General features: G+C 31.2%; 4 protein-coding genes across 5 annotated transcripts; 2 read left to right on the forward strand and 2 right to left on the reverse strand.

Annotated features, from left to right (window-relative positions):
• Positions 1-1224: 1224 nt before the first annotated feature.
• Positions 1225-15260, forward strand: LOC109596399 (phospholipase DDHD2). Its single transcript, XM_020011942.2, has 7 exons — positions 1225-1419; positions 11860-12743; positions 12794-12923; positions 12980-13314; positions 13370-13517; positions 13574-13999; positions 14055-15260. Exons 1-7 carry the CDS (start codon positions 1278-1280, stop codon positions 14975-14977), a joined length of 2988 nt encoding a protein of 995 aa, XP_019867501.2. The 5' UTR covers positions 1225-1277; the 3' UTR covers positions 14978-15260.
• On the reverse strand, positions 3398-9345 carry LOC109596380 (uncharacterized). Of its 2 annotated transcripts, none has more exons than XM_020011923.2 (6): positions 9087-9345; positions 4988-5242; positions 4713-4941; positions 4024-4292; positions 3795-3968; positions 3398-3721 (listed from the first exon to the last, which is right to left on the reverse strand). In XM_020011923.2, the coding sequence occupies exons 1-6, from the start codon at positions 9328-9330 to the stop codon at positions 3573-3575; spliced, it is 1320 nt and encodes a 439-aa protein (XP_019867482.2). In that variant the 5' UTR covers positions 9331-9345; the 3' UTR covers positions 3398-3572. The 2 variants fall into 2 exon arrangements, with proteins under 2 accessions (XP_019867482.2, XP_049818256.1); XM_049962299.1 differs by lacking the exon at positions 9087-9345 and adding an exon at positions 5383-5739.
• LOC109596400 (uncharacterized) lies at positions 9398-11848 on the reverse strand. Its single transcript, XM_020011944.2, has 2 exons — positions 10702-11848; positions 9398-9974 (listed from the first exon to the last, which is right to left on the reverse strand). The coding sequence occupies exons 1-2, from the start codon at positions 11210-11212 to the stop codon at positions 9532-9534; spliced, it is 954 nt and encodes a 317-aa protein (XP_019867503.2). The 5' UTR covers positions 11213-11848; the 3' UTR covers positions 9398-9531.
• A 1275-nt stretch (positions 15261-16535) lies between the features above and the next one.
• Positions 16536-20358, forward strand: LOC109596384 (G protein alpha i subunit). The gene is made up of 5 exons (XM_020011927.2): positions 16536-16750; positions 16849-17033; positions 18570-18856; positions 18911-19005; positions 19080-20358. Exons 1-5 carry the CDS (start codon positions 16630-16632, stop codon positions 19460-19462), a joined length of 1071 nt encoding a protein of 356 aa, XP_019867486.1. The 5' UTR covers positions 16536-16629; the 3' UTR covers positions 19463-20358.
• The last annotated feature ends 536 nt before the right edge of the window (positions 20359-20894 follow it).

The raw sequence follows: 20894 nt of genomic DNA on the forward strand, positions 1-20894 counted from the left end.
AGTTCTTTATTAAATAATTAGGTAAATTTACAACATTAATATAAAATTAACAAAAAAGATATATTTATATATTTTATAATAAAAAAAAATTAATTAAAACAAAAAAAACTATTCCACTGGATATTGCTCACTAATACAATTTAAAATGCTCATAAACATATTATGATTTTTAAATTTATTTCTCCATATGAATTCGTGGAGGTACGATGGAAACAGATCTTCCGAGGAACAGTCATGGTCTATGTAACTCGAAAAAAATTGTTCAATACAAATATAGTATAAATTTATTAATAAATTGGAATAAATTAAAAAATAATAAAAATTAAAAACATTTTTAATTAAATACAATACAATTATCTATATAGTAAAATATATTAATTAATTAACGACCCGTATCAATAAATTAAGATTGTACAAAAAAAAATAATAAATGCAGCACACAAATAATCTATAATGTAAGATAACTTAAAATATGACTGCTAACAAATTAAAAATAATCTTACTAAAGGAATAAAAGTATAATATTTTAAAAATGAGAAAGATCTATAAAGTAAAATATATTAAATGAGCATACAAATAAATTAAGAAAGTAATTAGCAGAAGAATAGGAATAATATATTGTTTTTAAAAACGCCATGAGAATATAATCTGTAAAGTATAATATTTTAATAATGAGCAATAATCATCAAATTAGAAGAAATAATATACTTACCAAAAAAATAAAAAGTATAATACATACACAACAACACAACAATAATTCAACCATAAAAAATGATTCGAATATTTTGACCGTTGCAAACCGACAACACTGCACTTCAAAATGTTCAAGAAGCGCGAAATCAGCGCCTTACGACGCATGCGCTATATAATGTTCCTTAGAGTGACCGATTCTGCAACTTTACCTCAAATTATATGCAAAGTGAATAAAAATTTTAACGTTCATTTTGTCCATTAAAAAAATATCTGCTCAAAATTCCTGCGTCATTTATCTACTGTATTTTTTTATATGAAGTGACCCATTTATAGAAACATATCATTCTCTTTCTTTCCAATTGGTACAAATTCAAGTTGAACTTGTGTGCGCCATCTATTGATCAGTAGCCCAACTAATCGGCCACAGAAACTAAGTGTCACCTGTAATTAGTGCGTCTATCGACCAACAGAGCTGTCAGGAAATACAATTAACAATAAATTTACACAGTTGGTGAGAAACTGAACCGTGTAACATCTGTTTACTGTACGTACCTAAATTATTAAATGAAATTAAAGCCGGAACAATGTCCGAGCCTGTTAAAAAGGTAAACAATCCTCTGTTTAATGCTGCAGTGACAGGAGGCACTGTCGATGATTTTACGCAAAATGCGCTGCTATTGCCAGCTCAAGTAAAACCACCACCGCCTGTCATAGATCTGTCAACAGGTAAGACCTAGTTTCTACTGCTTTTGGTGCAGGTGTATTGGGTTTGTTTATTTGTTGTTGTTGTTTTTTGTTTTTTCTTTTTTTTTTTGAAGTATCGAATATTTGCAGTTTTCTGTGAAATTTATTCCGCCCTCTGTTGCCCCGATTGGTGCTTTCGTTGCACCTAATTTGAAAAATTAATTATTTGTGCACCAATAAAAATCCCTTTAAAAATTGTTGCAGTTAACTACCGGTGCTACTTAAATTTAAATAAATACACGGGTTATATCATAAAGATAAGATAGGGTCTTCACAAATCACCAACATTTATTAATAATACACATTACACATCTAGTAACGTTCACACTGATGTCGCAATTATTTTTAAACTTTGTAACATGTAAAACAATGTACAAATAAAATTGTTTGCTTAAAAATTATTTAATATTTCAGTCTTAAGTCATCACACGTGGATAAATTATCCAGTTCTAGCTTATTTTGGTAGTTTTGCTTTCTTCGTCGTGCAAAACTTGATCATGCTGGACAGGGCGAAAGCCATAAACGCTCCGAAAATAATGCAGCCCAGCACCAAGGTTGGGATGTTACCACCTTTGGGATCGTCGCCTTAAATTCAAAGAAAAATAAACGAATATTATCGATTAAACATTCCTACTTACTGTAAATGCTTGTGTTGTATGATCGAACGTTGGATGTTGTTGCTTTCTCTTTGCGTTTCTCCACCACGACGAACTCCACCAAAGCTGCAAAGACACAAACCTGAGTTAGCAACAATTGGTTTTAAATGTTTTGAGTTTTGGCCACTGTATGATAATACTTTTTGTTGGATACTCAAGTTACTTACTGTAAGTCTGAGTACCAAACCTTTATTTAATTCGCTTCTGTCCAGACCAGAAAGAAGTCTAGGTTTCCATTTTTATGGTTAAGATTAGGTCCTACTTTAACCTATATTCTAACAGTCAATTATTAGGTTTATTCAAAATTACTATTTTTTATATTTTATATAAATTTTGTACATTTTATGATTATAAAAGTAATTGTTTTCAAATAAAACCAATATTATTTTATTCTTAGATAATATATTTACTATAATTCTAGTACTGTTTAATACCAATTATGATATATAAATATGTATAAATTTAAAAAAGGGGTTACATAAATATTGACGTGTTAAATAATTGTTAGTTAACAAGTGATTAAAAGCACATTAAATTTTGTTTCCTAATTTATCGTAACGACATTTTTTTTTAAATATCTATTAAAACATATTTAAGTAATGTTATGTTAACCACAGATAAGAGCTAAGAATGTTTCTAAAGTAGGTGGTCAAAATTTGGGTACTACACAATAATGAAGAAAATTTAAAACCTTTTTTGTTTTAAATTGAAAAAAATGATAAAATTTTTAAAATATTCAGTGATATAGAATAAAGGGTTAGAAAGAGGGGAATCCCCCAGAATCTACGCTACTGCATCATTATTAACAAAATTTATTACACTGAATTGTAGTTTATCCTGCTCCCACCTATTTTAGAAACACCTTGTATAAAAAAAGTAACCCTATTAATTTTAATTAATAATAAAAACTTAAATCAGTCAATCAATTTAACAATTAATTAATATTCCTTTCTGCAAGTAAAATTGGTTAGTTATAAAGTATATTACAAATAAGTATTTTATACTTAAACAATATTTTTCTTGAGTTATTAATTATTAATTTTTATTAAATAATTTGAATAATTCAGTTTTCTTCTACAATATAATTTTTTATATTATTATTTAGACAACTATTTGATAATATTATGATTTTATTTACATTTAACAAATTCAGTATTAACTCTTACTTAATATTTACAATTTAGGGTTCTGCCTAAGTGGTTAAAATTAGTTCCTATTTTATCCTAATTATTTGTCTTAAAACTCAGGTTTAGTTTGTGGTTTTATTCATAAAATATTTTTTCTTTCATATATTATTGCCAAAATAATTAAAAGCCTATTTTTATTATTATTTAAATTTATTTTACAAAACTATTAAATTATTATTTATTAAATTCTAAAAAAATATATAAACTACGTTTAGAGCTAAGAATGTTTTTATGTTACAAAGGTATAAAAAATAATAAACCTATTATTGTCAGACTTCCAATTGATAATAAATTAATATCTGCCTCTATATGTGGGTAACGTGAAAGATTCTTTGGTAGTGCAGCACTTATAAATGCCCCAGATTATCAAACACACAATAGCCAATAGTATCAAAACCCCCAAAACTAAAGCGGCGATAGCACCAGGACTCCACCAAGTTCCTTAAATATTTCCAAAACGTTAGTAGCACATTTAGATATACATTTCAATAACAAATATCCACATTGTACTTACTGTAAGCATTGACTTTACGAGTTATCCGATTTTTGGCCACGTCCGTCGCCGTAATTTGCAGGTCGGGACTGCAGCAGGATCCACTGAAATAGCCGGTCACTTCTTCTGTAGTACCGGTTGTATAACTATTAGGGAAGTACATGCCACTGGGATTTGATGTTAGCCGCAACAAACCTACAGTTTAGTTAATAACAGAGACTGTTATTATTTCTATGTGATTCTATTTTACCAGCACCGGTATCTTTTGCTTTTACTTCAATCGTCCAGGTGCCACCGTCACAGTCCTTTATGATGAGGTTGGTGCAGTCGCTGGTGTATTGCCAATCTAATTCTGGGTCAGTACGGTCGTACGTGTTGGGGTTTCCAACAGTAACGATGACTTTTTTTTCAATGGTTTCACTACCCATTGCTTTGAATGTGATGGTGTCGGTCCCTGAGTAGGGTCGGCTTGCCAGTGTTAGGGTAACCGTTTTGGTTTCACCGGGACTTAAAATCATGCTACAATAAAACAATTAGTACCTGTTAAATTCAATTTAAAATCTTAGGCAACGGAAAAAGTAGTTTGACAACTGCTCATGGAAACTAAGATATCAAAAGATCAATAAAAAGGAACTTAAGGTTCATGAAACTTATTCAAAGATGAACTTTGTTAATCAATAGACTAAGTTGAAGACCCACATGTCCCATTTGAAACTCAAAGAAAGCTCCAGAATATTAAATAGGTAGTTCTTCATCCACCACATACTCCAAATATTTCTCCATGTGATTATTATTCATTTTACTACGAATAGGAGGTCAAAACTAAGGCTCATCTTTTCTTCAATTCCAAGAATATTACATGAATTCCTTTGTAGAACGTTGGCAAATTAGTTATTTAAGTTAAAGGTAAATTACTTTATCCGTTATCCAATACTTTACCTCCATGGCTCCAGCCTAAGGAGCAAGTACTTTTCATCCGAGGCTGCGAATCGTAAGTTCATAACGTTGGTGCCATAATTTGTCAGTTCAAAATATATTCTGGGACTGGTTAGTGAGTTACCAATCACCAAATCGGAGCTCTCACCCACTTCTATGGACAAAGGAGGTCTTGGGAAGACTTTTTTGTACTCATTGGGGTCCATGTAACTTAGTCTTTGGAACTTATAACCTGCAACTAAAGAATTTAGTGCAATTCAAACAGTTGTAAAATTTACCTTTATCATCTTTTCCATTTACTGTGGCATAGAATGGTTTTTCTGGTATTTTGGTGATAAGGTATTTGAAATCAATCTCCTTGGTTACTGGATCAACAGAAATGTCCCCGCTGTGTTTCTGCCATATGATAGAGAAGTTGTTCTTCTCCAAGAATATTTTGGAACCGTTCTCGTCGTGGAAAGCTATCTGTTCCACATTATTGGCGTCCCCTTTGATGTGCACTTTCATCAGATTGACCAGTTTCCTTTCGGGATCTAAAAATTGATTTGGTATACGTGTACATATTATATTGATCTTGACCAAAGGTCAAGTTGTTTTCCAATGCTGAAGTAGTTTATAACATTATAATAATACATTTGTTTAAATATTCTACAAAGTTTTATATTCATCATACGTAAGTTCCTCAAAGTCAAAGTTCATTTTCGTTCTATCTTTCTCCGTCGATGCATTTAATTAACCAGTATTATTTATAGTCCATTATTTATTTCCTCTCGTGTTGGCATTACTTTAAACATCACAAACACACAAACAGAATCCGAAAAGATAGTGCATCGGAGTTGTAAACATGCGCCTGAGGTCATTTTTTCCACACCGTTCCTCCTAGAGATTTACGCAAGATACAGTTGATGACGCATCTTTAGTTGCGTCTCAACTTATGAACGAAGTCCAAATAAACTCTCATTTCTAACACCAACAAGCGGCCAGTTTGTGTTTAAACAACGCATCGAGGCAGCGTGCCTTTTCCTATCTTATGTTGGTAAGTCACGCTTCTTGTATTTTATGTAATTGGGCTGATGACCGATTTTAAAAAATAAACATGGAAGCCTGCCAGATTTGTTTGTGTGCTGATTTGAGGTTCAGTTTATGGGATATGTGCAGGTTGACATTGTGGTTTTGTGTGCTTTTTTTGATGGTTTATGCGCATATCTATTATGAGATTTTCGATTATTTTTAGAACGTGCAAAAATATTTGATCTATTAAAAGATTTGGACGCGTTTCCTAAAAATATAACCGGAAACGTGCCCTTTATCTGTTTGTAATTTTCCAATATTTGTTAATGTGTTCGAGATTTTTAAACATTAAATAGGTTTGTTGTATAATATTTAGATAAACTATTTCAATGTCAAATACTATAATAAATCTATGTATTTTTTGTATTATGATTATGATTTTTATATAAAATTTTAATAGTAATAGATCAAAGATTAAATTAATAGCTTATATTTATCTGTGACTCTTGAAACTTACAGGTGTTATTCAATTAATTATTATAATTTTTTCAATTTGTGTTGTGTACTAAAAAAATTTTTGTCTATAATTTTATGATTAATTATTGATTTTTGATACATTTTGATTTTTACTGTAATTATTTAGACAATGAGTTTGTTTGCATGTAACAAAATCAATATTTACCCCTATTTCACAATATAACGTCATAATTATTTTTATTTTCCTCAAGGATGTTATTACTATTACTTGTTTTGTTAAAGTAAACTTTTTAAATTGTAAAATGTTTAACAAAAAGGGTAGTACCAAATTTTCTGTTGTGTAATTTTATCACTAGTTATTACTTTTAATTAAATGATTTCATTGACTCAATTTTCTCATAAAATCTGACTTTCATTGTTATTAATTGGACAACTATTAAAATCATTATTTTTATTAGTGGACAATTTTGTTTAAAGGTATGAAAGTTAATATTTATTAATTTTATAAGAAAACGTCATATTAGGATATTATTAATATTACTTGTTTTCTTAAAATAAATCTTATCATTCATGTTTTACAAAAAAGATGTTTTATACTAAGATAAATTTTTGTTATCTGTAATTTTACTAATTATTAATATTATTTTGTATTAAATTATTTGATGGATTTAATTTCCTGTTTCAAGTAGGTTTTTATTGTTATTATTTGGAGAACAATTTAATGATAATATATAATTTTGTTTACATGCAACATGTGCCCCCCACGTCATATCATAACGTTATAAATATTTTTATTTTCTTCATGATTATTATTACTTCTTGTTTTCTAGAAGCAATTTTTTTCTATGGTGAATTGAATTATAAAAAAGATATTTTATACTAAAATTAATTTTCCTTGTCTTTAGTTTCATCATTAATATCATTATTAATTTTTATTAATGGCCAATTTTGTTTGAAGATATCAAAATCAATATTTATCCCAATTTTATAAGAAAACGTCGTAATTATTTTTATTTTCTTAAAGGATATTATTAATATTACTTGTTTTTTTTTTTTAAATAAACCTTTTCATTCTTGAAGTGTTTTATAAAAAGTGCGTTTTATACTAAAACAAATTTTTGTTGTCTGTAATTTCATCACTAATTATTAATTTTTATTAAATTATTTGATTGAATTAATTTCCTGACACAAGTTGGTTTTTATTGTTATTATTTAGAGAACAATTTAATGATAATATATGATTTTGTTTACATGAAACATTTGCCCCCCACATCATATCATAACGTCATAAATATTTTTATTTTCTTCAAGATTATTATTATTATTTCTTGTTTTCTAGAAACAAATTTTTTTCAATGATGAACTGAATTATAAAAGATATTTTGTACTAAAATTAATGTTGCTTGTCTTTAATTTTATCATTAAAATTTTTATTAATTTTTATTACTGGTCAATTTTGCTTGAAGGTATCAAAATCAATAGTTATCTCAATTTTATAACAAAACGTTATAATTATCTTTATTTTCTTAAAGGATATTATGAATATTACTTGTTTTTTTTTTAAATAAACGATTTCATTCTTGAAGTGATTTACAAAAAATGTGTTTTATACTAAGACAAATTTTTGTTGTCTGTAATTTTATCTCTAATTATTAATTTTTATTAAATTACTTGATTGACTTAATTTCCTGTTACAAATTGGTTTTTACTGTTATTATTTAGAGAACAATTTAATGATAATATATGATTTTGTTTACATGCAACATTTGCCCCCCGCGTCATATCATAACGTTATAAATATTTTTATTTTCTTCAAGATTATTATTACTTCTTGTTTTGTAGAAGCAATTTTTTTCAATGATGAATTGAATTATAAAAAAGGTATTTTGTACTAAAATTAATTTTCCTTGTCTTTAGTTTCATAATTAATATCATGGCTAATTTTGTTTGAAGGTATCAAAATCAATATTTATCCCAATTTTATCGTCAAAAATAAAAATAATTTTCTTAAAAAATATTAATATTTTTTGTTTCCGAGAAGCAAATTTTTTGAATTGGTGAACTAAATTATAAAAAAGATATTTTGTACTAAAATTAATTTTCCTTATCTTCAATTTTATTATTAATTATTAATTTTTATTAGTGGACTTCTGATACAATCTGATTGTTTTTTATTATTGTTAAGATAACAATTGTGTTTGCATGTAATAAAATCAATATTTACCCCTATTTTATAAGATAAAGTCATAATTATTTTTATATTCCTCAAGGATATTATTAATAATTCTTGTTTTCTGAAAATTTTTCAATTGTGAAATGACGTTTTCTACTGAAACTAATGTCTATAATTTTATGACTTTATTAATTATTATTAATGAATTTAATTTTCTTCTCATTCTTACACAATCTGGTTTTTATTCTTATTATTTAGACAACTATTTAATGATAATATATAATTTTGTTTACTTGTAACAAAATCAGTATTTACCCCACATCATAACGTCATAATTACGTTTATTTTCAAAATTATCATTATTGTTGCTGTTTTTTAAAAGTAAACTGTTTTGTACTAAAACAAATTTTTCTCGTCTGTAATTATTATTTTTTATTAAAATGATTTGATGTTCCGAATTTTTTGATAATTCGTAATTTAGACAGCTAATTAATGATAATATATGACCATGTTTACATTTAAGAGTATTTACCCTTATTTCAGTTCATAACGTCACAATTATTTTTATTTTCCTAAAGATGAATTTCGCTTTATTCCATCCGAGGTTAATAACTGATATTTCTTCGATAACCATTGACCAGATATGCATAATCTGCATTTCTTTATTTTGTTTTTTTTTTTCTTCAATGAGTGTGATAATAAGTGTATTCACTGACCTGATGAATTTTCCTTTTTGAACACGGTAGTTTTGATGTTGAGCTTTGCAAAAATGAACACAGTTAAATTAAAATTTTGTGAATTCTTCACCGTCAAATTCCAAGTTCCAATTTCTTTGGAGGTTAACGTTGTTGTGTTCAAATGAATGTCATACTGGTTTGTTTTGGAGTCAACGAAGGATCCCATTGCGTATTGGGCAACATCATTGCTATCTAGTAAATTGATAACTTCTCCTAAAATCATTTATGATATATAAATACATATATTTACTGTTGATAACAAATGTTACCAGTGGGTGTGTTCAGTTTTCCTGCAGTAATATTAGGAGTGATGATGATGTGTATGGCTGTTACTGCTGAATCAATGGGAAAAGTAAAGTTGTTCCACCTCACTAAATTCTTCCTTTGCAGCAGTAGTGACTAAATCAAATTAAATGTTTATTTATTATTTGTTCTGGTATAATTTACTTACGACTTGGTCTTCAGTTCCCTCCTCAAAATATTGTCTTCGGTAAAAGTCAGACAAATTTACACCTACATCTACTATGAATCTTCCTCCAGTGTATTCACACAAGTCCTTCAACAATTTGTACTCTTCCTTGACACTAGGATAAACTCCTCCCCAAACTACATACACCCTTATCCCCTTGTTTTTAATAAACGGCCCTGACAAATGGGATATGTTCTCATCCACCACGTTCCTATCAATAAACAGCAAAATCGCCTTAGCCGATAACTGAAGCTGAGCGGCGTTCAGTGAGGCAAAAAACGCAGCTGCACCCGATCCATTGTTCATCAATTCACTTTGGGGACCCGATTCCGTTTTTTCCAATAAATCGAGCAAGTGACTGCGATTGTTGCCGGTGGTTTCTAAAACCGCCGTCACTCCTGAAACCGTGAGTAATTTACCACACTGTTGTAACGCTGAAAAGTAGGTCGGAAACGATTTTTTGGGAATCGCCCGGAATTGGGAAATAGTCGGTGTTCCTTGAGTCACGGCGGAAGAAGATATTCTAAATGGGGTCAAAGATAATCGATCTTTTAGGAAATTGTTTCATTGAGGGGAGAATTACACAGATTTTTCGTAAGCAATGTCATCTAAAACTGTTGTAAAATGATGAAAAACTTCACACTTAAAGTATTGGAAAATAAGTAAAACAAAATTGATAATAGAAACAATAAACAAAGCTTTTCGCCACTCATAAAAAAAGGAACACGAAAGTAAAAATGTAGAATATAAATTTTATATATTTATATCAAATTGAAAGAATAAAACATTATTGAAAAAGGAACTCCAAATATTGGGTAATAAGCTCACAAACTTTTGTAAATATTTAATGTATTTAATGATAAAACACCCCAAACACTAAAATCTTAAGAAAAAATGGTTTACTAGTCAGAAATGAATAAATTGCTGGAATATTTTTGTGTATATCCCACTAATCTTTTAACCTAAATAATTGTTTGTAGCATAAAAGAAATGAGAGCATTTATAGTCAGAACATAGTTACTTTAATAATTTCAACAATTTGAATTGTGAAGATAATAACACAATTAATATAAACAATAGTCAAGCCAAACCCAGTAAATTACGAACCCAAAACAACACAATTACCTGACGAATTGAAAAACATCAATTCAAAATTGATGTCCTTCCCCCTCGGATGAAGATTGGGTAATATCTTAAGAAAATCGGCCGCATTTCTTCTCGATTCCTTCGTAAAATCCACCAAAGTAATCACCGGTTCCAATGAATTATAAGCTGCCAAAAACTCTCTGCCAGCCTTCACTTTAACGTTCGTGTACGGCGGCAATTTGTAGCGGTTCGTCAAAATCCTCGGGTCCCTCATTTCGCCCAAGCTGAAGAAGGGCTTAGTGTCCAGTGCCAAGTCCATGTTGTCCGACCGGGGGATGCGTTCGGTATTCCTTATTACTTCCTCGATGCAGTCGTAGTATTTGAACGGCACGTTGTTGCTGTGATAAGAGGACACCATCACTTGGTCCATGTTGTAGAATTCGGTGAATTCGTCTTCGGAATTCCAATGTTCCACGCACGATTCGACACTCTCACCACCCGCGGTGGACGCGAGAAAAACTAAGATCAGAATCCACCACATTTCCTCCATCGCACTCACTGACACTAATAATGAAATTAGTCTACTTTTATAGTAGGAAATATGACAAATGCTGATATAGGTAGGGAGAATATTATTCAACAGCACTTATCTATAGTCTAATTTTACAGGTTCGAGACCAAAGAATTTGACAAACAAAGATACATTACATGTAAATATAATAATTAATGAATTAATTACGTATCGTCTTCCAAGCTGCAAGTCGACTTGATAACTCAATATTCGCAACTAATGTCTGAACAATTTTAAACTTATCACGTTAAACTAATTAACTAATTGTACCGATTTAACAATAGTATTAATCAGTTTTCTTTATAATTCGTTTTTTACTTAAGGGTTACTACTTCGAAACTTCAGTTGTTCTTTGAATCCATATTTTTTATTATATTTTCTAGTTTATGCTAAGGGTTCTACACCCCTTCATAAAATCTTTGCGACATATATGGCGTCAATAATATAGCCTTGTACACTAGACGCAATACTTTTTGTTAGTTTATATTGTGAAGCATATTTTGGGCGTTGCTGATAATTTCTTAGGTGTGTTAACTACAATATTCAATATTTAACTTTACTTATTGACTCAAACTTATTACTTAATTTGTCGGGATTTACGCTTAACTATTTTTGTTTAATTTCAGATCAAGTATTGAATCAGCAACCATTATTCGACACATCGGTTCCACAATTTGAAAGTTTTACCAATCAAGTTGAAACACCTTCAGCCAGCCATCATTTCCAACAACCACCACCACCTACTGTCACTACTGTTGAGCCTACACAACAGTTTAATTCAGAACAAACCACCCAAAACTTCTCTTCCGTCTTTTCCTCCCTCTCAAACATAACCGGAGCATTCTCACGAATCACAGGAACTGCAAACCAACCTCAAGAACAGGAATTTGTAGCTCCACCCCCCGCTGGCATCGAAACACTAATTGCACAAGAAAACACGAATGTGCAACCCGTGCCTTTATTCCCAGCAACTTCGGTCAATCCCGTGCCAATTAATCCAGCACCATCTCAACCACCCGTCAACTCGGGCTCAATAAACACTTTCCGCAGAGCAACCGGATTAAAACGACCGACGTACGCTCAAATTCCGAATCTGGTTAGTTCGCAACCACCACCCCCACAACCACAAGCGTTCGCACCTCAACAAAATTTACCACCACAACCGTACCAAGCCGCTCCGGCCCCTGTCAATTTTTTCCAGCCGCCGCCTTCCGTTTCTCCGGCGAGTTCCACGCATTCGAACCAAGACCCGGCGGTTCCATATCAATTCAAACCTATTGCACCCACGCCTAGCATACCGTCTCCAATCTCGCAGCCTTTGCCCACTCAAAGACTACCCACTTTGGGGCACTCACAGCTAACTCAGCCGTTTCCCAATTCAGCTGCGTCCATACCTTACAGTTTCTCAAGTCCTGTCATGTCGGCTATTCCAGCTAGTGAGGCTATGCAGTCTAACTTAAACATGGCGAGTTCCTCCGATGGATTATCACAAAATTCGGACACCTTTGCGGTGAGTACTTAGTTAATACTTGTAAACTTTGTTTAAACATTGGGTTTTAGTCCACCAGAAGCCAGATCTATAGACCAGTTTATCATCATTGGTTCCACAAGAAGGAAGTGGAAGGCAAAGTCACGTGGAAACCCTTCTCAATGGTCGACTCATTGGCTTTAGAAAGCGCATTTACTTCGAGTAAGCTTTTATATTGACTCTGTCACAATGGGACCATATAATTGTTTTATTTTTAGATGATTTAGACCCAGAGCAGTTTATAGCAACGGACGGAGGAAGGTTTGACGTTAACATACTCCGCAGACAAAGGACTCCCGTTTACTGGAAAGGAGATCCGAATGAAGTCCGAAGGTGTTCGTGGTTCCACAAAGGTCAAGTGGATGGTAGGTATATACCTTATGAAGAAAACGTGGCTGCCAGATTGGAGGAGGAATTTAAATCGGCTTTTGAACAAAACCAATGGCACCGACAAGTGGAGTTGGCAAATGGGGAGAAGGTAATCTTCCATGCTCCCGATGTTTTAGTTCTGTTTCCTCAGGCCCAAGCTACAGACGCTTGGGGGAACACTCAGGTACAACAACTAAAAAATATATGACCGTTTCCAACTATTAAATTGTTGTTTTTAGAACCAAGCTAGAGCGAGACTTGTTAAACGTGGCATGGATGAGTTTGATATTGATGAGGGTGAACCAGCTACCATCGATCATCTTATGTTTATGGTACACGGCATAGGCTCAGTTTGCGACTTGAAGTTTAGGTCTGTTGAGGAAGTTGGTAAGTTTGTCTCAAACAAAATCCTTATATCCATACTTATTTTTTATGTATTTCAGTTGATGAATTTAGAAGCATAGCTCTTCAATTGGTACAATCTCACTACAAATCTTCATGTGATAATGGTATAACTCACAAAGTAGAAGTGTTACCAATAAGTTGGCATGACCAGTTGCACTCTGAAGAAACTGGAATCGATAAACAACTGAAAAGTATAACACTAGATAGCATTCCAAGACTTAGAGATTTCACAAATGATACGCTATTAGATATTCTTTTCTATACCAGCCCCATATATTGTCAAACGATCATATCAACAGTAGGCAACGAATTAAATAGAATTTATAATTTATTCAAAATCAGAAACCCTACATTTAAAGGCGGTGTTTCCCTTGGAGGACATAGCTTAGGCTCGCTAATCCTGTTTGATTTATTAGGTCATCAGAAAACGCCAGAACCAGAAATCGAAGAAGAACCTAATGGAGGTAAGTAATAATATCTATAATTCTCAACATACATAATAAAAAATCTCAATTTTAGATGGTGATGTTGTTCCACCTCTTCCAGGTAAACCCTCCCCAGACAAGCGTAAAATGAGCAGAAGAATCAGTTACATGATGGGCTCGATAGGAACTGGGCAACCTCAAATACATTACCCTCAGTTGGACTTCCATCCAAAAGCATTTTTCGCCTTAGGATCACCCATTGGAATGTTTGTAACTGTGAGAGGTTTGGACACCTTGGGCGACCAGTTTGCTTTACCTACGTGCCCCGCATTCTTTAACATATTTCATCCGTACGATCCTGTAGCTTATAGGGTAGAATCTCTAGTTAATCCGGACTTATCATCGCTGAAGCCGGTGCTTATTCCCCATCACAAAGGAAGGAAACGAATGCACCTGGAGTTAAAAGAAACGATGGCAAAAGTGGGGGCGGATTTAAAACAAAAAGTTATAGAATCCATGAAGAGCACATGGAACTCAGTGTATCAGCTGGCGATGTTCCACAGAGCTGATCAGCCGGCCTCACTGGAAGAAGAAGTGAACAAAGCCTTCCAAGAGCAATTGACAGTTAATGCGCCTGAAGTAGAAGAAGTGCCTCAAGAAACAACAGAGCTTCCTCTAGGACAATTAAACAACGGACGTAGAATCGATTACGTACTCCAAGAAGCCCCGTTCGAGTTTATCAACGAATACATATTTGCCTTAACTTCTCACGTGTGTTACTGGGAATCAGAAGACACAATTCTTCTTATGTTGAAGGAAATTTACAATTCCATGGGTGTGACAACAGACATTCAGATACCTCAACAAACAATGACGATCGAAAGACCACCGTCTTCCCCGAGGTCAAGTCCGAGAGCTTCGAAACCCGCTACCATGGGAATGGATCCAACCATGCCAATGCAGTCGAACATGAACCTGGGACCGCCACCAAGTAGCGGATTTTTGAGGAAAACATAGTACATGCTCTATGAATGGGTTTATCGACCCGTAGCCTTAAGATATGCACCATATTTATTAAACATCAATTCTACTTATGTCAATACTAAGAAGACAAGGCACCTGCATTAAGACACAAAGCCTTTAATTTGGGCTGTGACATAGACTTGATTATGTAAAATTTTTTATATATATTCGTTGTTTATATATCGTAGTTTATTTATGAACATAAGTGTTATTAAATTATGCCTTTTTAGTGAAAATTTTTTATTACTTGTTTTGTTGAGTAAATTTTAAAATAATACTGCGTTTTATTAATTTACCATCCCCAAATTTCGTAGAAAATAAATTTAATGATGGAAAGTATTTACTTTTAATTAACATTGTGGTGAATGATGAGTCACCAATGATGATATTAGTTTAATGGTTGAAAATTAATTATAAATTGATGATTGACTACCTCAAAAATGTCAGGATGCTTCTGTGTTTCCTGCTGCTCCATAAGGTTTCAATTGAATTTAGGTCCAGATGTTGCGCTGGCCAATCACATTATCTTTTAACCAATTTGGAACAATTTTGAACGCATGTTTCGATCATTATCGTACATAAAAATTCATGTAACTGGTAAATTATCGTTGGTAAATGGTTCCATTACATCTTTCATGATATCTCCATACAGGAAACTGTCCATTTTGCCAATAATTTTCTGTAATAGCCCTATAGGAAGGCCAAGAAAAGGAACCCCAAACCCATAACGTTTCCTCCACCGTGTTTCAAAGTTTGTAGTGTGTCTATGGTCCAAAATTTTATTTGGAGGATGACGAACGTATTGTTTAACATCTGATCTTAGTCTATTGAACATGGATTCATCACTCCAAGGTATTCTTCGCCAAAATTTTGGAGGATAATTAATATATTTTTGTGCAAATTTTAGTCTTGTTCGAATATTCTTCTTTTTTGATAACGATGACTTCTTTACTGAAATACATCGTTGCAAGTATTGTTCAGTATTATTTGCCATAATTATTAGGGGGATAATTAATATATTTTTGACCTAACTTTAGTCTTTAGTTCTAATATTCTTTTTTGACATCAATAGATTCTTTACTAAAAACATCTTTATAATAAATAATTTCAGCAATATTTATAGCTTGATTTTTCATATTAATTATTATTTTCCTTTTCTCTGGAGTGCAACGTGACTTTTTTGTCACTGAAAGTGAGTTATACAATAAAATAATATTAACATTACTAAAAATTAATTCTTATTTTAATTATTTATTTAGATTAAACTGTCTATATTTAGACCACTTAATTCAGAAAGCTATGTTACACTTATATATAGAATAAGAAAATACACTGTATAGAACAACATAAGTAATAAGAGTGGTTAAATTTACTTTTGACATAACATTAATAAAATCGTCTACATAATAAAAAATATAAATTAAATATATAAATAAATTTATTAAATAATATTTTATGGAGCAAAAATATTCAAATTTAAAAATTCCGCGCCGCGCGTCGACAGATGTTGCCAGTGCTGCCAACAGAACGCGGTCAGTTGTGCTTGGGAGTTTTTGTAACCGACAAATGTTTTCATCGACCGGGCGGAGTCGTTCCTGTTTCAGTTAGAGCAACAAGTGTCAAGGGTAGTGCGATTTCAAATTAATATGGGTTGTGCTGTGAGTACAACTGGGGACAAGGAGGCACAGGCACGATCCAAAATAATAGACAGGGCCCTACGCGAAGATGGGGAACGTGCGGCCAGTGAAGTTAAACTGTTGCTACTCGGTATGGCATTAATCACCCTCCAAAACACCAAACATAACGTGCCGTGTTTTGTTGTTGTATTAAGTGGAGTGCGTGTGTTAACCGGTATGTGTTTTTAGGTGCTGGAGAGTCTGGCAAAAGTACCATAGTCAAACAGATGAAAATAATACACGAACTGGGTTATTCGCATGAGGAACGGGAGCAATATAGGCCTGTGGTCTATAGCAACACTATTCAAAGTTTAATGGCAATTATCAGGGCTATGGGGCAATTGAGGATCGATTTCGCTGATCCTAGTAGAGCAGTAAGTAAATTTCAATTCATAACACACATCCCAGACATTATGAATCATGTAATGATTTAATATTAGTAGGCAATTAAAAGTGTTTAAATGGGCTCTCATTAATATGTTCATCACTCTTTGGGCTCTATTTGGGCATCTTTATTTTATTGTGTGTTAATCGAGTTTGATTATTATCAATAATTTACGTCACATCTCTTAAAAAAAATCATATTCGATTGTTATTTCATGCAAGGAAATTTCTAATGAATGCAAAACGCGTGAATTAATTACTAGTTCTTGAGTTCAGCGTGCAGTTTTTCACTCATTAATTTTGCATATAAATTAACGTAATGCATTTTATTTCTTACTCAATTAAACATACAACAGTCGCAAATTATGAATAATTGATGGAAATCTTGAGGAAATTCATACAGCACAGTTAAACAGTAGTTCAGTTTAATTTGTGACTAATTAAATTTATAAATAGGGGAAAAGAAAGTTAGAGTTTATGGCATTTCTAAGTGTTTATTTTTTCTGTGTTTATCACACAAACATATTTTATGTGTGTGTAAAGTTGTGCAATTAAAAGTGATTCACTTTTATTACATACATGACATTCCTCAACAGTGCATACACTATTTAAAGATAAATTAACAAATTTTAATTTCCTAGATGGAAAACCACAACCTGCATTTTCTAGGAATCAAATATTAACGTCACTTTTAATTTTATTATTGTTTATAAAGGAAAAACTGTTTAAAACTATTAAACCAAGTCAATTTTTATTAATACGCATGAATAAAATTATATTAAAGTAAAATATGCGTAATTTTTTATGATATTTGGTATATAGTATGATTTATTCAATTTTCATCCCTATAAATTACCCTGTAGGTGTTGGTTTGGGAACAAAACATATGAAAATTTCTCTATAAGTATATATTTTCATGCTTCACAATGGAGAAAAAAAATGTTAAAATTGAACAAAAAATACAAATTTTATGAGGGTGTCCTACTTTCAAATGGGCTACACTGTATACAAATAAACAATAGTTTAGTGAATTTAATATTAAAACAACTGCATGAATGTATAATTAAATAAATTGATGTATAATTGATTAATATTTGAATTGATTAATTCATAATTTTATATAAATTGTATTTAGTTTAACTACAAGTTTAATAGTATATAATAAATAGATTTAATCTAATCTACATCAACAGGAAAAATTTATTTTAACATGTAACAATTATAATAATAATAATTTAAGTTTTTCTGTACATTTTGTATTGAACACAATTAATTAAATATAAATATTTGAATTGATAAATTCCTACAAATTTTTCAAAGTTTAAACAAAATAAAAAATTTAGGTAATATATAATCTTTTAATAATTTTAAATTTTTATTATGATCTATTCTACAAATTTTGATTATAAATTTAAAAATAGTACCTTACATATTTGGCTATAAAGGGTTTAAATAAATTTATTTAATAACCCGTTAAATATTTTTAATTCTTGCTTGTACAGTTTGTTAAACATTTTTTTTTCTAGGATATTGCCCGACAGTTTTTCACTTACGCCAGCGCCGCCGAAGAAGGTGAACTGACGCCGGAGCTGGTCACCCTGATGAAAAAACTATGGTTGGACATGGGAGTGCAGCTGTGCTTCGCCAGGTCGAGGGAGTATCAGCTAAACGATTCCGCAGCTTATTACTTAAACGCCTTAGATCGTATATCACAACCTGGTTATGTGCCAAGTCAGCAAGATGTACTTAGGACGCGTGTCAAGACTACAGGCATTGTTGAGACTCATTTCTCATTTAAGAATCTACATTTCAAGTAAGGGGACTGACGTGATAGGGTTTGGGTGTGAATTAATTGGAATTTTTTTAGGATGTTTGATGTTGGTGGTCAGAGATCAGAGAGGAAAAAGTGGATACACTGTTTTGAAGGAGTTACAGCTATCATTTTCTGTGTTGCTTTGTCAGGTAATTTATTATTCTACAATACAATCACACCCTGTTGAATATTTTGACTTTAAATTATCCTCTTTTTAATTTAGGGTATGACTTAGTCTTGGCTGAAGACGAAGAAATGAACAGGATGGTGGAGTCGATGAAATTGTTCGATTCAATATGCAACAGTAAATGGTTTGTATCAACTTCTATAATTTTGTTCTTGAATAAGAAGGACTTATTTGAGGATAAAATAACCAGAAGTCCATTGACAATATGCTTCCCCGAATATACTGGGCCGAACACATACGAAGACGCCTCCTCATACATAAGAATGAAGTTTGAAAACTTGAATATGAGGAAGGACCAGAAGGAAATTTACACACATTTCACGTGTGCTACTGATACCCATAATATTGAGTTCGTGTTTGATGCTGTTACTGATGTGATTATTAAGAATAATTTAAAAGATTGTGGCCTTTTGATGTAACGTGCCATTATAATGTTAGTTTAGGTAACTTCTACACATTCAGATATTTTTTGAAAGAAGTAATTTTCCAAGAAAATCATTTGAATTAACTTGTTGATATGTAAATAACAATCTTTTTTTTTACATTAATTTTTGATCTCCTTAAACTAAATCGATTGAGACTTTTTTTTGTGAAAATTAGCAGTATTTTTTTCGTATGTTCATTTTACAACCCATACCCGTTATTTATTTTGTGTCAGATGTTAAATTAAGTGCCTTGAAACTGTTCTAATTAATGCCAAACTATTATAATTTTATGTAGTATTTTTACATGCTGTGTTTGATACCACAAATAACACGGACAATAACTTTGTTAAAAGGACTTTTAACAAAGACGTCAACTTTGCTCAAAAACACAAATACCTGTGTGTTTAAATGCTTGTGATTTGGTAGTTGGTGAATTAATTTGTGTTGGCAAATGCAGTTATTAATAGTTAATACTCAAATTTAAACAAACTTACTGCATTCAATAACTTTAATATATAACAATTAAGTATTTTGGAGGTTTATTTACTGTAGCATTATAATATATGTTTAATGTTAATATTAGAGATATTGAACAGAAGACGAATTCTGTAATTGTATTCATTCCAAAAGTGTACTTTTGACTGCAACTTTTCCATGACATTCTAACATTTGTAATTTTTTATCTTTCTCAAATTATTTATTACTACCATTTAAAAAATTATAAATGTTATGTACCATTAAATGCTAGAAATCTGTAAGTTAAACTTATTTTATATACGTTTATACACATTATATTTGTCTTGTTATTTAATATCAAGAGCTTTTTATACTTTTGTACTTTGTCAATAATATGTAAAATATATATTTTAAGAAATATATTTCTTCTAAAATGTTATTGTTTCATTATGGACACCAGTTAATCAATTTTAGGACTACAAATATCAAGAAAATTGTGAGTATTTAAGTGGAACTAAAATTTGATTAAATATAAATTATTTTAGGTCACAAAGTCACAGAATAAAAATGGTTTTGGTATTCTGTGTCAAGCTAGATAAGTACTGATATTTAAAAAGATTTTTCTTAAATAGTTTACAGACTTTGTATAGTTTTAATTTTTAAGCTGTATCAACTTTGTTTTTCAGATCTAATAAATCATGAACTTTTTCTTTAGTACTACCTTATTGTCTATAACTCACATTTAAATTGTTTCTATGTAATATTTATTTCTTACATCATTATGTATATATTTAATTTTGATTTCTTGAGTTAGTATCAATTTTTGTTTTGAATTTATTAAAACTTCAGGAACTTTTCTTCAGTTTTGGCTGATCTTTCTAAGTAGTATCAATGTTTTGAACCTATGTAATATATCTTACATCATTATATACATTTTATTTTGATTTCTTGAGTCAGTATCAATTTTTGT

Source organism: Aethina tumida, chromosome 1 (genome assembly GCF_024364675.1).
Source record: "Aethina tumida isolate Nest 87 chromosome 1, icAetTumi1.1, whole genome shotgun sequence".
Classification (NCBI taxonomy): Eukaryota; Metazoa; Arthropoda; class Insecta; order Coleoptera; family Nitidulidae; genus Aethina; species Aethina tumida.

What these genes read in the sequence shown, in the direction of transcription:
- LOC109596400 (XM_020011944.2), bottom strand. Translation starts at nt 11,212, where the DNA reads ATGGAGGAAATGTGGTGGATTCTGATCTTAGTTTTTCTCGCGTCCACC. An exon ending in GATGTTTTTCAATTCGTCAG is followed by an intron (nt 9,975 to 10,701) that starts GTAATTGTGTTG and finishes TCACGGTTTCAG; the next exon opens with GAGTGACGGCGGTTTTAGAA.
- LOC109596384 (XM_020011927.2), top strand. Translation starts at nt 16,630, where the DNA reads ATGGGTTGTGCTGTGAGTACAACTGGGGACAAGGAGGCACAGGCACGA. An exon ending in TCGCTGATCCTAGTAGAGCA is followed by an intron (nt 17,034 to 18,569) that starts GTAAGTAAATTT and finishes TTTTTTTTCTAG; the next exon opens with GATATTGCCCGACAGTTTTT. An exon ending in TTTCTGTGTTGCTTTGTCAG is followed by an intron (nt 19,006 to 19,079) that starts GTAATTTATTAT and finishes TTTTTAATTTAG; the next exon opens with GGTATGACTTAGTCTTGGCT.
- LOC109596380 (XM_020011923.2), bottom strand. Translation starts at nt 9,330, where the DNA reads ATGATTTTAGGAGAAGTTATCAATTTACTAGATAGCAATGATGTTGCC. An exon ending in CAAAAAGGAAAATTCATCAG is followed by an intron (nt 5,243 to 9,086) that starts GTCAGTGAATAC and finishes ATCAATTTTTAG; the next exon opens with ATCCCGAAAGGAAACTGGTC. An exon ending in AAATGGAAAAGATGATAAAG is followed by an intron (nt 4,942 to 4,987) that starts GTAAATTTTACA and finishes CTTTAGTTGCAG; the next exon opens with GTTATAAGTTCCAAAGACTA.
- LOC109596399 (XM_020011942.2), top strand. Translation starts at nt 1,278, where the DNA reads ATGTCCGAGCCTGTTAAAAAGGTAAACAATCCTCTGTTTAATGCTGCA. An exon ending in TGTCATAGATCTGTCAACAG is followed by an intron (nt 1,420 to 11,859) that starts GTAAGACCTAGT and finishes GTTTAATTTCAG; the next exon opens with ATCAAGTATTGAATCAGCAA. An exon ending in ACGCTTGGGGGAACACTCAG is followed by an intron (nt 13,315 to 13,369) that starts GTACAACAACTA and finishes TGTTGTTTTTAG; the next exon opens with AACCAAGCTAGAGCGAGACT.